At 52.5% G+C, this 13,488-nt stretch overlaps 1 protein-coding gene across 2 annotated transcripts in view; it reads right to left on the bottom strand.

Annotated features, from left to right (window-relative positions):
* Positions 1 to 13,029, bottom strand: part of FBXO21 (F-box protein 21) — a 28,498-nt gene extending 15,469 nt beyond the window's left edge. For both annotated transcript variants that reach the window (XM_056131057.1, XM_056131058.1), the window contains exons 1-6: positions 12,762 to 13,029; positions 12,149 to 12,284; positions 9,507 to 9,601; positions 3,841 to 3,962; positions 1,050 to 1,196; positions 669 to 805 (exon numbers count right to left, since the gene is read on the bottom strand). In XM_056131057.1, coding sequence (XP_055987032.1) covers positions 669 to 805; positions 1,050 to 1,196; positions 3,841 to 3,962; positions 9,507 to 9,601; positions 12,149 to 12,284; positions 12,762 to 13,000 — 876 coding nt within the window. In that variant the 5' untranslated portion in view covers positions 13,001 to 13,029. The remainder of the gene's footprint in view (positions 1 to 668; positions 806 to 1,049; positions 1,197 to 3,840; positions 3,963 to 9,506; positions 9,602 to 12,148; positions 12,285 to 12,761) is intronic.
* Between the last annotated feature and the right edge of the window lie 459 nt (positions 13,030 to 13,488).

Raw genomic sequence — 13,488 nt, 5'->3', positions numbered from 1 at the left:
CACCCACCTCTCGTTTCTCTATGTTTAGGAGAGCTTGACCTTTCTTTTTAAACATATACGTGTATACACATTATATATAGACACACACATTTTCAAAGAGTACTAGTTCCTGACACAGGAAACTCACACGGCTCCACACCAAGTTCCATTAGAACGTGGCCACACTCACGACTACTGTGCTGTCTGCCCCGTCCCTTTACAATGGCAGAGCCCAGCCATCAGGACAGAGCACTGGCCCGTGAGAGCCAAAGGAAGGTGCCAGCTGCCTTCCACAGCGTGCGGACCCGAGGCGCCCAGGCCCCTTCTCACAGGAGGGATGTAAGGCAGGTTCATGGAAAGTGTGTAAACGACACGAAAGAAAATGCAAGCAGCCTGCAGAGTGACAGAACAGACAGGACAAGGGGGCCACGGGGGAAACAACGCCTGTGCCCATCAGACAACACCAACGGACTCAACCAAGTCCAAGGAATTCCTATTTCTAGTCCGGAATCTATCTTTGGGCTTTTCATGACAAACCACTCTCCATGGAGGGAAACCCACAGCAATACTCAAACAGCAGAGGCAAGAATGAATTTCGATGATAAGGAGAGGTGAACGGAGCGACTAGTCTTCACACCTTCCCGACGAAAGCTCAGTGCCTGCCCTGTCCGCATGTGCCCGGCACCCACCTGGTGCATGTACAGGTTCAGGGCATTGTAATAATCCATCCGATTCCCCTTGAACTTTAGCTGGTCGTACAGGACGTAGTTCATGGCGTCCAGCACCTGACTCTGGAGCTCGATCTCCATGATCATGGAGGATTCACCTGGAACACAGAGATCTACTCTGAGGACACAAGCACAGGGACTGCTGGGAGGCGTCAGTCTAGCAGACAGAGCACTGTGCACACGGGGGTCTTTAGAGTCCTGTCTACGCTGCCTGGGCGGGAGGCACACGCCTGGGCGTCGCTGGGGCCAGAGAAGGGGGACACGCGGCAGAATGTTTCAAGTGCGCCAACTCCGCGAGGCGTCCCCCTGGCACGCAGGGCCGGGTCCAGAGCAATGCCACACCTGCCTTGAAGGCCAGACTGGGGTGGCGGCTGTTGATGCCCCGCAGAGTTTTGCAAACCAGCTCGACGATGCCGTCGATCTGCGCCTGGATGTCCTTGAGGCTGATGTTGGAGAGAGGATTGCAGTACTGGTCAATGTACACAGCTCCTGGGGAGGACACAAGGCACGCGTCAGCTTCAATCTGCTCCCTGCTCAGGCCAGGCTGCCCTTTGCCCCAGGACACAGCCCTTCACTGCAGCCCACTGGGCAAACTTCCCGGCCCGGGTGCCAGGCCTTGCTGTTCCCGCACAAAGTTGCATAACAGAGGAGCTGACGATTCACACTTTTTTAAAAAAAATATATCAAACCTCTCTGGGGTCATGGAATCAAAGAGTCAAGGGCAACATGGTACGTCCCCTTAATCTGTTACCAGGAGAAGTAAGAGTTTATAAGGGAGAGCTCATCTGGTCCCTGGTCTCCCTCTCTAATTCTCTTAAATAGTTCAAAATCGAAAAACTCTGAAAAATCCTCATGGTGTGAAGCATTTCCTTTATTAAAAGGGGAAGAAAAAAACCCAAAATAGCTACAAAGTCTCCAATAGCAGATGGGCCATCTTAAGGACCTACAGCTCTCTGAAGGGCCAGTCAGTGAAAGGTCCTTGGAGTAACTGTATCAACTGTTCTCACGGCTATTTCCAGCTGGCTCTATGCTCAGGACTGACTGAAGATTTGAACCCGGGGCCCAAGGATGAAGCAAGCCTCTTAATCCCATTCCATCTTGCCAGCGCTCACTTCCAAAAACCCGACAGCGACAAAGATGTACCAAGCAAATGGGAGATGATGTCCACTGACATAACCTCTTGGGCTGGAGAGACCGTAGAGAGCTTTGTGTCTGCCCGGTATGTGGCTGACCCAGGGGCAAGCCCTGAGCTGCAGATGCTCCCCCGAGCACAGAGCCAGGAGTAAGCCCCGAGAATCCACAAGGGTGGTCCCCAACAAAACTCCCGCAGTCAGAATACATTACCACCAACCTTCGCTGTCCTGAGCACATGCGCAAGCAGCAACAACGCTCTGGATCATTTGACTGTGAAACACTTTCACTGGGGAGGCTGGAGCGTCATTTTAAATTTAGGGGATCTCAGATTTAAGGGACAGTAACTCTCTTATGCTGCAGGAGGGGCAAGTTGGAGGAGGGGCATCAAGTGGCCGGAGGCCCCGCGGCCTCAGGTCGCCCACATGCAGGCCAAGAACTCACGCGGCACTTCACTCAGCCCACTGCCTCTGTCAGGGTGCCCGAGTGTTCCAGTGGGGTCTATCAAGGACCAAACCCCAGAATCGGCTTCCGACCCCTCAACTACTCACAAACATCCAATGCCTTCCCAATGCTGTTAACACCTTTGGAGCATAGTAAGACCTTTGATGGGTCACTTGAAAAGTAGAATCACTTGGAAGATGAAAGTGATGCCCGTTTCAGAAACAAGCTACTGAAAACAAACCTTAACAAACTGTTCTTGAGGGTGGAATAAACTGCAGGTAGGATGGCTCGATCTGAATAAGCGGATGAGAGGATTCCAGGGTGGGGAAAAGGCTTTTTGTTGTTGTTTAGTGAACAGAAAGATTTTTCACTCCCTTTTGGATGTTACAAGCCTTTGACACAGGCAGAGGTAAAATGTGGAGTATGCACGGATGGCAACGAGAGAGCACGAGAAACTCGGTGACTCCCGGAAGGAGTAATCTGCACACACAGGTTGGGACCACGTAGGAGTGTTTTCGAATCAATGCTTGGGTGGCAGTAAAAACTGCAGGCATTGTACTCGTGAGAGACACACACTTACTGGCTGTGGCTTTCAACTGAACTCTGCAGGGCGAGGAGAACAAAGGCAGAATTCAAAGGACGAGGGGTACCAGGAACTGGGACGCAGGGCCAGGTAGGATGCATCTTCAGGGTACCACTGGGGCCGGCGGCCTGGCTGGTGCGAACGAGACATTTTGGAGGTGGATGGGCCAAGGGTCAGAGTTAGAAGGATGGTCAGGTCATGGGGGGCACTGAAGAGCAGGCAGACTTAAAAAAAAAAAAAGGAAAACAAGCAGGCCGCATTCAGGAGTCCCACGGAGGAGGGGAACCCGTCCTGGGTTTCAGACAGGACCTGCCGGCACTGGCTGCTGGGAGGGGCAGGGGGGATGCTCAGGAGAGCAGCGTGGCCGATGCTGGAGAGCTGGCCTGGAGGGTGGACACATCACTCCTGGGAGCCGAGTGTCAGCCACATCTGTAGTGCACGGCCGTAATTTATGGGAGTGTTTGTGCGAGGGGAACTTTTACATGTTTTTTATTTTTTTAATTAAGTTACATTTTGTTCTTATTCAGCGTGGCAGGAACAAAAAGTCACCGCCATCATCTTCCCCGTCCACCTGACTCCTCTCCCCCTCGCTTCTCATTAGGATAAGCAGGCGCGCTGCCGCGCAGGAACATTCTGTCCTCATTAAACTTCAACCAGAGGCTCAGGGCTGCGCCCGTGGTGCAGGGAGCCAGAACTCGACATATTTATTCCCGACTCGGAGACGATGGCTCAGAGCGGAGACTTGGGAGATGCAGCTCACAAGCTCAAAATCAGTCTCCTGCTCCGAACCGAGGCGGCAGCTTCAGGGAAGACCAGGCCTTGGCCTCAACGCCAGCGACTAGCACCTTCCAAACTGCCCAGACGATCACACCCAGCCTCCAGGACCCGGGAGAGGACCTGCACGGCCTTCTCATCGGGGACCGTCCCTTCCACTGCTCCGGGTGCCCACTTAGCTGGTCTTTGTTAAAACCTTACCTTCAAGGTATGATTCATAGTCATCAGGCTGCTGAAGGAAAGCCTTAAGATTATTTAAAATTTTCTGCTGCCGTAAGTAGTAAAGGATTTTTTTGGCATAGTATTTCCAGGTCAAGGCTTTTCTGGAAGAAAACAATGTCGATACAGAATTACATCATTAAAGCTTCCAAGTATCTACTTTTCCACTTCACACAGACCACACCAAGTCCAAGAGTATACTTATGCAGAAAAACAGAAATGGTTTATGATCACACAGTCCTCCTTGCCAGCGAGGCAAACAACACAGTTTAGGACTCTGCGGCAGTAACGAGACATTAAATGACTCGGAGTGAAATTCAAGAAACAGTATGTGCTTAGTTAGCGTCAGACGTCTGAAAGGGAAATTCACAGCAATCTGAAAAGTTAGGGGTGCTGATGGGGTCTCTGGGGGAAAGACGATCCCGGCCAGTGGCCTCGCCCGTGCTGGAGCTCTACTGGCCTCCCACGCACCCCTGGGCCTCGCGGGGACTCAGACCCGCAGCGCCCACTTCGTCCTGCAGACAGGCTTCCCCGCCTGGACTCCCGGTCCCATAGTCCCGGCCCCTCCTACTGCTCCTATAGTTCTGACTTGACTGGGAGCCCCTTGCTTCCCCTCCCTGTCATCCCTGTGTCCAGCCCATCATTCCAGTAGACCTGGACCTAGGCGCCACCTGACTGCACACGCTTCTCCAAAGTCACATAAAGCCCAACCACACATGCTACAGACCAGTAAGGAGACCAGCGTTCTCATCATCTTGAAGACCACGAACAACTGACAGCTCACGTAGCTCTCCACTCGCTTGGGTTTGGGCCACACCTGGCAGTGCTCAGGGCTTACTCTTAGCTCTGTGCTCAGGGGTCACTACTGGCAGACTCAGGGGGCCATAGACAGTGCCTGGAATGGAACCCAGGTGGGCCACGTGCCAGGCAAGCTCCCCTGCTCATTTTCAACAGTGCTCTGTGCCTGCACCATCAGGGTTCGGACATCACACAATCCTTTCTCCCTTATCAACTGCCCTCTGGATTTCACCAAATGAGCAAACACTTCTTCAAGATGCACCTCAAATCCCATGCCAGTGTCCGGGTGACTGTTCGGCATTCATCTGCGAGCTCAAAGATAAGTCTGTCTGTCTACAGCCTTGACACCTGGGGCTCAGTTCAGGGGGAAGCAAAAATTCTTGGCTGAACATTTGCGATCTCTGAGCATCTTCAAACTATACTTTTCCACTGCCTCTGGCATAGGGCTTTGCTGCTGAAAAGTCTTCTGATATTCTGATTTTTCTCTCTCTTAAAAGTTTCCTAATCTTTTGCTTGTTTTTGTCTTTGGGCCATATCCAGGCGGTGCTCAGGCTGACCCCTGGCTCTGCACTCAGGGATCACTCCAGGCAGTGCTTGGGGGGACCATATGGGATGCTGGGGATCAGTCCTACCTGCTGTTTGTCTCTGTGACCTCTGCAAGTTCCCCACATCCTTTCTGCTCAAAGGCCCCCAAGGACTTCTGTCTCTAATTCCCACTGCTGAAACCCATTTCACTGTTGGCCACAGAGTCTGTCTTCAGCACAGCACGGGCCCTTCTAAGACATCATCTCTCATGTGGGCGAGAGAGGGTTCCCTTGTAATGGGCCTGATTCCCCATACCTCTTATCACTGCCATGGAGGGCCCCCACAACAATCTAAAAACAAAGGGACTGCGAAAGAGCTATTTTTTAAAAAATTAAGCAAGAATATTCCTTATTTGGCTCCCAAGCCTGTGTTCTCCCTTGAATGCGTATTTCACTTCCTTATCTCTACTTTTCTATGCCCGACTCTGTATTTCTACTCTGGAGAAGCTTATGTTCTCTTGAACACATATTTCTCCTCCTTTTCTCCTCTGACATATTTCTAAGCAAGTTGTTGTTCAATAAAATCCAGGCTAGAGCGATAGCACAGCAGGCAGGGCTTTTGCCTTGCATGCGGCTCACCCGGGTTTGATTCCCAGCATCCCAAAGGGTCCCCCGAGCACTGCCAGGATTAATTCTTCAGTGCAGAGCCAGGAGTAACCCCTGTGCATCGCCAGGTGTGACCCCAAAAAAGAAAAAAAAACTATCTTGTTTCACAAAAAGAATATTCTTTTTGTGAAAACAAAAACAGCCTAAAAACAAACAAAAAAACAAACTAAAAACAACAACAATAACGAAAACCCAAAACCTGTTTTAGGTCCAAAATAGCAGGCCAGTAGTTACATATTAATGACATTTATCTCTGAACTGATTCCACTGACCTACGTCTTAATGGGCCGTGCATGCTCTCTCCCCCTTCAATAAACAGAGGCAGTAGGCACTGCTATTTTTGTGTGGCATTGCAGGGTCTCACACGTATGAGGTATGAACTCTACGGCCAAGCCACAACCCTGGCACCTTAATCTTTTCCTGAAGTGGATTTTTTTTTTTTTTTTTTTTTGCTTTTTGGGTCACACCTAGCGATGCACAGGGGCTCCTTCTGCACTCAGGAATCACCCCTGGCGGTGCTCAGGGGACCATATGGGATGCTGGGACTCAAACCCGGGTTGGCCATGTGCAAGGCAAATACCCTACCCGCTGTGCTATTGCTCCAGCCCCTGAAGTGGATTTTAAAGGTCTCTGAAACAGGATCGATGCCACTTGGATCTGCCCACAGGTGAATGGCTTCTTCTGATCCTTTTTCTACGTTTCCATTTTTTCTTAGAGAGAGAAAGAATTCTACTATGATTTCTTTGCTCAGAAAGAAGAAAGCTGTCTGCATCCTTTTCCTGCTTTTGCCAGACCAGTCGTGGGTAATAAGGTTCAGCCTAGATCAGTGTTTCCCAAAAAGGGTCAGACACCACCCACCTCCCAGGAAGCTGGGGTGAGGGAGGGGCTGCAGCAGTCTCAAGGGCAATGGGGAGGGGCGTATGTCACTTTCTTATTTGTTTGGGATCACACGCAGTTGCTCCCTGAGGAACTCGGGGGTTCACTTGGTGCTGGGGACCCAACCTAGGCTCCACAGAGACACTGTGACTGCAGCACAGAGAAGACAGGTCTCAGCGCATGCTATGTGGTATTTTGGGGGAAAAGGTTTTCCAAAAGGTGGCAGCAGGCCCAATATCTGGGAACTCTGGCCCTAGGTTGTAGATTTGTAATACAGTATTTTTTCCTATGATAATAATTTTTTTTAAAATATTGAGGGGCTGGAGTGACAGCACAGCGGGTAGGGCATTTGCCTTGCATGCGGCCGACCCAGGTTCACCTCCAGGAGTAATTCCTGAGTGCAGAGCCAGGTTACAGTAACCCCTATGCATCGCCAGATATGACCCAAAAAAGAAAAAAAAAATCGAGCATCTGTTAAGAGTTTCCTCTTCTGCACGTACTTTATGACAGTATTATCCAATTAAAACACCAAGGGGCCCAAGAGAGCACAGGGGGGAGGCACTCATCCTGCAACCTGCCAGCCCCCCAGTTCCAGCCCTGTTACCATGAGCAGTGCCAGGAGGCACTCTAGAGCACAAAGCAGCAAGAGTCCGAGCCTGGCCGGGTGTGGAGCACTTGCTCTTTGCACATGCCAGGCCTGGGTTCAATTCCCAGCACCACACGGTCCCCAGGCACCAAGACAGGAGGAGCCCTCGGCACTGCCTACTAGAGCACAACGACGAACAGGAACATCACCAAGTCTCCTCTTCCTAAGCCCCCAGGATCCTCGTGGAATACAACCGGGCTCCTGTGTTAGCCTTAGAAGGACTAAGTCTTCCCACTGAAGGGCATGTATCTTACTTAGCTTTTCAATCAGGTTCTACAGTCATGCCCAGAAACCCTATTCCTAGGACTTGATTACTTGGAAACAAACTCCCTAGAAACATCACGTTTAGTTACTTCACAGTAACCAAAAAAAAATGTAGAAGACAGTGGTTACCCATCTGTATGCAGACGGACGGTTATAGTAAATACTATAATATAGTATGCAATCGTTTTCAAAAGTGAATCCGACTTTTCAATCAATAATCAGGGCAGGAATTCTCTTTCAGGGGTGGCCTACCGGGTCTGGAGTGTGTGTGGGAGGGCTGTCTATTCAGAGCAAGGGCCAGGGATGCAGTACTGGTTAGCCCCACGGTGCTCGGAACACCAGACCACCAGGTGTGGCTCAGGGGCCCACAGGGCTGCACCCACCAATGCTCAATACTCAAGGGACCAGGACCCAACTGGGACCAGCCGTTGAGCAAAGTACAAGCACCTTAAACCTGTCCTCTTTCCCTGCGCCCCCGTCACTGCTACACCTAGAGTGAAGATCTCAAAAGTACCTATTTTGTAACATTTCATAAAATATGGATCTGCCACTTGGAGGTTAAGGGGCTAAAACTTCTGATTAAACATGGCTGACTTAAAAAATAATCATGATCCGCCTTCATCTCCAAATGTTTCAGCATATATTCGCATGGAAGGATATAAGCTAAATGTCACCGCTAATTCCAGGAGCGGGATCAGGGAAGGCCGACAGAACGGAAAGAGCAGGGACAGATAGCAAAAGCACCATCTGCAAGGATCAAATCAAAACCAATAAACACAGCGTGTCCAACGGCACCTTTATGCACTTAGAAAATACGTGCACGTAAGACAGGTCAGCTTTTATTTTTAAGGCTACACAATACTGACTATTAGATCATACTTCAATTCATTTATAAATAAACCAAAATAGAAACAGAAAAATGACCTGTCTACATCTGAACTCATCCAAGGCCAAGAATAGAGACACATCTTACTTCGCCCTACAGTTGAGTTTCAGTGACATACTTAAGCATGTCTCCCTTAAACCTCATTAAGGAAAGAAAGTATCTTATGTCTTATTTGTAACTCATTTCACAATAATCTCTCCTAAGGAGATAAGGAACTGACAGCAGCCTTACTCCCACCACTAGTAAAGTTTCCAGAACTTTCAGAGCAGAAACTCTTTTTTGTCTTTGGGTCACGCTCGGTGATGCTCAGGGGTTCATAAGGGATGCTGGGGATTGAGCCCAGATCAACCACGTGCAAGGCAAGCGCCTTACCAGGTGTACGATCTCTTCAGCTCAGAGCAGAAAAATGTAACAGATGAAATTAAGCTGGATGTTATCTTTTGATAAGAAGAAATTACCTTTCCCGGCAAAAGATATGACATAACAAATTTTAAGCAATAACCAAGAGATAGTGGATTTCTCTTGATCGGAATATTCAAGTACTTTTAATGCTCATGACCAAAATATTATTCTTTTGGTACCAGTTCTGAGAAACTCATCCATTAAGACATATTTAAGAAAAAAGATTTTATAAAATTGAATTTCCGACAGATAAATCTGGTGATGGTGGGCAGAGAGGTGAATATAAAGGGTCATTTTTATTATCGATGACACAGAGTTACATCAAGCACAGATCTGACCCACTGCATATTTAAATACTAATTCTCTTTTCTTTCCAAAGCAATTTTCTGCAAGCCTTCTTTAGGTCTCAACCTATCTCACATATCACTTATATTTCCCTTACCATCTACAGATTTTTTCAAAACTATGACAAGACAAATTATTTGGAAACACGTGTCCCAGCACTCAGCTTACACACAAACAACAGCAATTAATTCTAGAGCCATGATTAAAAGAAATAAAAGCAATCTCTAATAAACTGACTTACCTTCCTTCCATATTCAGGATGCATACCAGTTCATCCTCAAAAAATATCTCTGGTCCCTCAAGATTCTCAATGTCACTAAAACCGTTACAAGGGACCTACGGGGTGGACAGAGACACACACTTCAGTCACAAGGCCGGCAGGACGCTGCTGCAACTCCTCCAGGCCCCCCGGCGCGAGGGTGCCCCTTCACTGCCCAGCGCCACCGTCCACACCACAGGGGGCAGGCGACACGCAGGACGTTTTGTTGGGATCTCGCTGTCCCATTTCCACAGACTGACACTCCCGGGGCAGGCAGCCTCTCTGAAGGCAGAGTGGGCCCTGCCAGCTTTCCTACTAATCCACAGAGGCCGTTTCCACGCCGTTGTGGCCCACGACTACGAGAGGCTGGCCCAGGGTTCGGGCAACTCAGCGCCTGCGCAGTTTTTCCCTTCTGCCATTGGAAACCGTAGGGACACTCAACACCTCCACTGAAAATGTATCACTTCCCCCATTTTTCTTTAAAAGTAGACAGGAAAATTTTATGCCAACCTGTGAGGACGCAGAGCCCACAGGAGCACAAGGGAATCAGCCATGCACCAATCAGCCTTCAGATGACTGAAGGAATCGCCCACCCACAAATCAATCTCAAGCAGACTCCTGGTCTATCCAACGTCCTGGACACAGTAGTTCAGGATGGAAGAAACAAAGGGAAAACACACACACACACACACACACACACACACACACACAAATTCACCACTATTCGATAGAGGCCATTATGAATGTGTAAAAACCCTAGGCTACAAGCAGAGGCCGCAATCATGAAGCAAAACCCAAGAGCATCAAACACAACAAAGGCTGAACTATATGGCGCCAGAGAGACAGTCCAGCAGGGAGGGCATCAGTCCGTGGGGTCCCCCAGCATCGCCAGGAGTAATTCCTGAGTGCAGAGCCAGGAGGAACCCCTGAGCATCGTCACGTATGGCAGGCCCCAAAACAAAACGACTAAAATATGTGTGTGCAACGACATTTACGCCAGTATCTGAATCTCGTGACTATGATTGCTTTTAGTTGGTTTACAGTTTATTCTATCCAGAGGTTCATTCTTACATTAAAATTTATTTGTACGGCCAGTTAATGCTCTTGCCTTGCACGTGGCTGATCTGGGTTCAACCCCTGGCACCCCAGATGGTCCCCTGAGCCCGCCAGGAGTGATCCACGAATAAAGAGCTATGAGTAAGCCCTGAGCACTGCCGGGTGTGGCCCTCCAAAAAATTTATTTGTAGAAATGAATTATACAAAGGAATGATCTATTTTTGTTCTCCATAGAGGAATAGGTTCAAATTTGTTCAATGTTCAAATTTCCCCTTTTGAAACTAAAAGAAAAAAAGCCTCTAAAAAACGTTTCAAATGACTGACTCCATTAATTGTAAGTATTCGATAAGACAGAATCTCCATTAAATCAAATCAGAGGGTCTGTTTTCTAGACCTCCATCAAATAAATTTAACTTAAAGGCTGGGGAGGTAATCTAGTGGCCGAGCGCATGTTTTCATGTATAAAGCCCTGGGTTTCATCAAAAAATATTAAAATTGGTATGGGGCCAGAGGGGGGGGGGAAACATACACAACAGCCTAGCCAAACGCAGGGTTCATAGGTGCCTCCGTGTTCCACCCCCAGCACCGGGCTGGGTCTAGTGCATGCTGGGCGTGGCCCCCAGACAAAAAAGCAACAACAACAACAACCGCCAACTAGGAGCAGGGGATCTTTCCAGAGTTCACAGCAGTACTTCAAGTCTCACAACCTACTACAGAAACTTCTCCCTGCAAGGAACACCAAGCAGCACACCCAAGCCCCCTGCATTTCAGCCAACATTTAAAAAAGAAAGAAACCCACCCCCACCCCCATCCCCATCAGGAGCAGCCAACAGGGACAATCTGATTGGGAAGCCACAGCGGCCCAGGAGGGGGAGGTCGCTGGCCTGGCACTGGCCCAGCAGGTCTCAATCCCCCCCGCACCCGCGATGGTCCCCCCAAAGCCCAGAGCCAGGAGTGCTCCCTGAGCACCGCCGCCGGGTGTGGCCCCCCACCACAATAACTCAGCCTTCAACCCTAACAAATAAAGCGGATCCCGAAAGCGTGTCTTGAACCTTCCAAGTTACCCTAACAAATGCGCAACGCCAGGTGAAGAACCCGGCTGGTGGGGGAGGGGGCGGGCAACAACTGGGGGCGCCGCCGGGTATCCCCATACTCCCGCCCACCCGCCCAGCTCTGCGCACACCCAGGCCCGGCCCCTGCCAGCCCCTCCCAGGCCAGGCGGGGCGCCCAGGGGCCCCCCAAGGCTGCGGTGGCGGCGCCCCCCCCTGCGCCGCAGCCCACCCCCTCCCCGGCCGCCGCCGCCGCGCGTCGCGAAGGGAAGGGAAGGGAAGGGAAGGGAGGCTGCGGGCACAAATGGCTTCATTCTGTCGCCGAGAGGAGGGGGGAAAAAAGGACACAATGACTCTTGCGGCCAGCCACGGGCGGCGGAGGGGGAGGGGACGGGCGCAGGAGCAGGAGCAGGAGCAGGAGCAAGAGGAGGAGGAGGAGGAGGAGGAGGAGGAGGAGGAGGAGGAGGAGGAGGAGGAGCAGGAGCAGGAGCAGGAGGGCCCGCGCGGGCACAGCCTTACGTGCTCGGAGAAGAAGCGCTTGGAGAAGGAGGCGACGATCTTGCGCGCCTCGAGCCCCGCTTTCTGCCGAACTTTATACTCCTCCAGCCAATTGACGTAGTCGGTGGGGCTGTAGTGCTTCATCAGGGACGGCCACCTGCGGGCGGGGCGGGACACACGCACCCCCTGAGCCGCGCCCACCGGGTGACCTTGGCCCCCGCGCCCCGCCGCCCACCCGGGCCCGCCTGGCCCGGCCCGCGCCCGCAACAAAGGCAGCGCCGGCCGGACGGGCTGGCGGGCGGGGGGCGGGGCGGGGCGGCAGCATCCTCCGGGCCCGGGGACCGCTCGGAGGAGGAGGAGGAGGAGGAGGAGGAGACGCGGGCCGGGGGGCGGCCGCGCCTCCCAAGGTCACGCCGCCCACCCGGGGGGCCGCCGCCCCGCCCCGCCCCGCCCGGCCCGGCCCGGCCCGGCCCCGGCCCGGGCCCAGCAGCACAAAGCGGCGCGGCGGGCGGGGGCGCCCCGAGGGTCGGCGCGGCCGGGCGGCCCCGGAGGGCCTTTGTCTGCGGCGTGGGGCGAGGGGGCCGCGGCCGGGGGTCCGCGGCCGGGGGTCCGCGGGGGCCCGCGCCGCGCTCACCTCAGCCGGAACTGCTCCTTCCACACCTTCCCGCTGCTCTGGCACAGCTCGCGCAGCCGCCGGCAGGTGCTGGACACGCGGCCGATGTCGGCGGCCGTGAGCGAGCCGCTGCACAGGATGTACTCCAGCACCTCGCCGGGCAGGCTGACCAGGCAGCTGAGGCCCGCGGGCTCGGGCGCCGCCTCGTCGGCCAGCGCGGGCACCACCTCCATCGCGCTGTCGACCGCTGCCGCCGCCATCTTGTCCGCGTACCTGGGGCCGCCGCGCGCGCGCGCACGCGCCGCCGCGCAGGCCACGCCCATCGCGCCGGAGGAGGGGCGGGGCCTGCGCGGGCCACGCCCGCGGCGCTGGACCACCGCCCCCCCCGACCCCCCCTCCCCCGCCTCTCCTCCGCCCTGCGCGGCTCCGGCTGGGAAGTTGGGAATGCCCGGGTTGGGGGGGGGGGGGAGGGCGGGAAAGAAAATCACTGCGTGGTGTGTTCAACCCGAGAGTCGGGAACGGATGGGAGGGCTTTTTTCTGTTTTGTTTTTTTTTCCTGAGGATTTGATTCGAATCCTCGGCCCTAGATTCCCATTTAGATCCTCTTGACGGTTGCAGATCTGCACGCTGGTGCTGTAAGAGCCACTTAAAAATAAAAGAGAGAGAGAGATTTATCGTCCCTTTCCTTTGTTAGGGCGATGGCCGAAGGCGGCCCACGGTTGATTGCGGTGTATTTGTGAAACGGTTC

Source organism: Sorex fumeus, unplaced genomic scaffold (assembly GCF_029834395.1).
Source record: "Sorex fumeus unplaced genomic scaffold, SorFum_2.1 ptg000083l, whole genome shotgun sequence".
In the NCBI taxonomy this organism is placed as follows: domain Eukaryota; kingdom Metazoa; phylum Chordata; class Mammalia; order Eulipotyphla; family Soricidae; genus Sorex; species Sorex fumeus.
The sequence above is the reverse complement of the archived record's forward strand: the minus strand, read 5'-3'. Positions and strand labels throughout refer to the sequence as shown.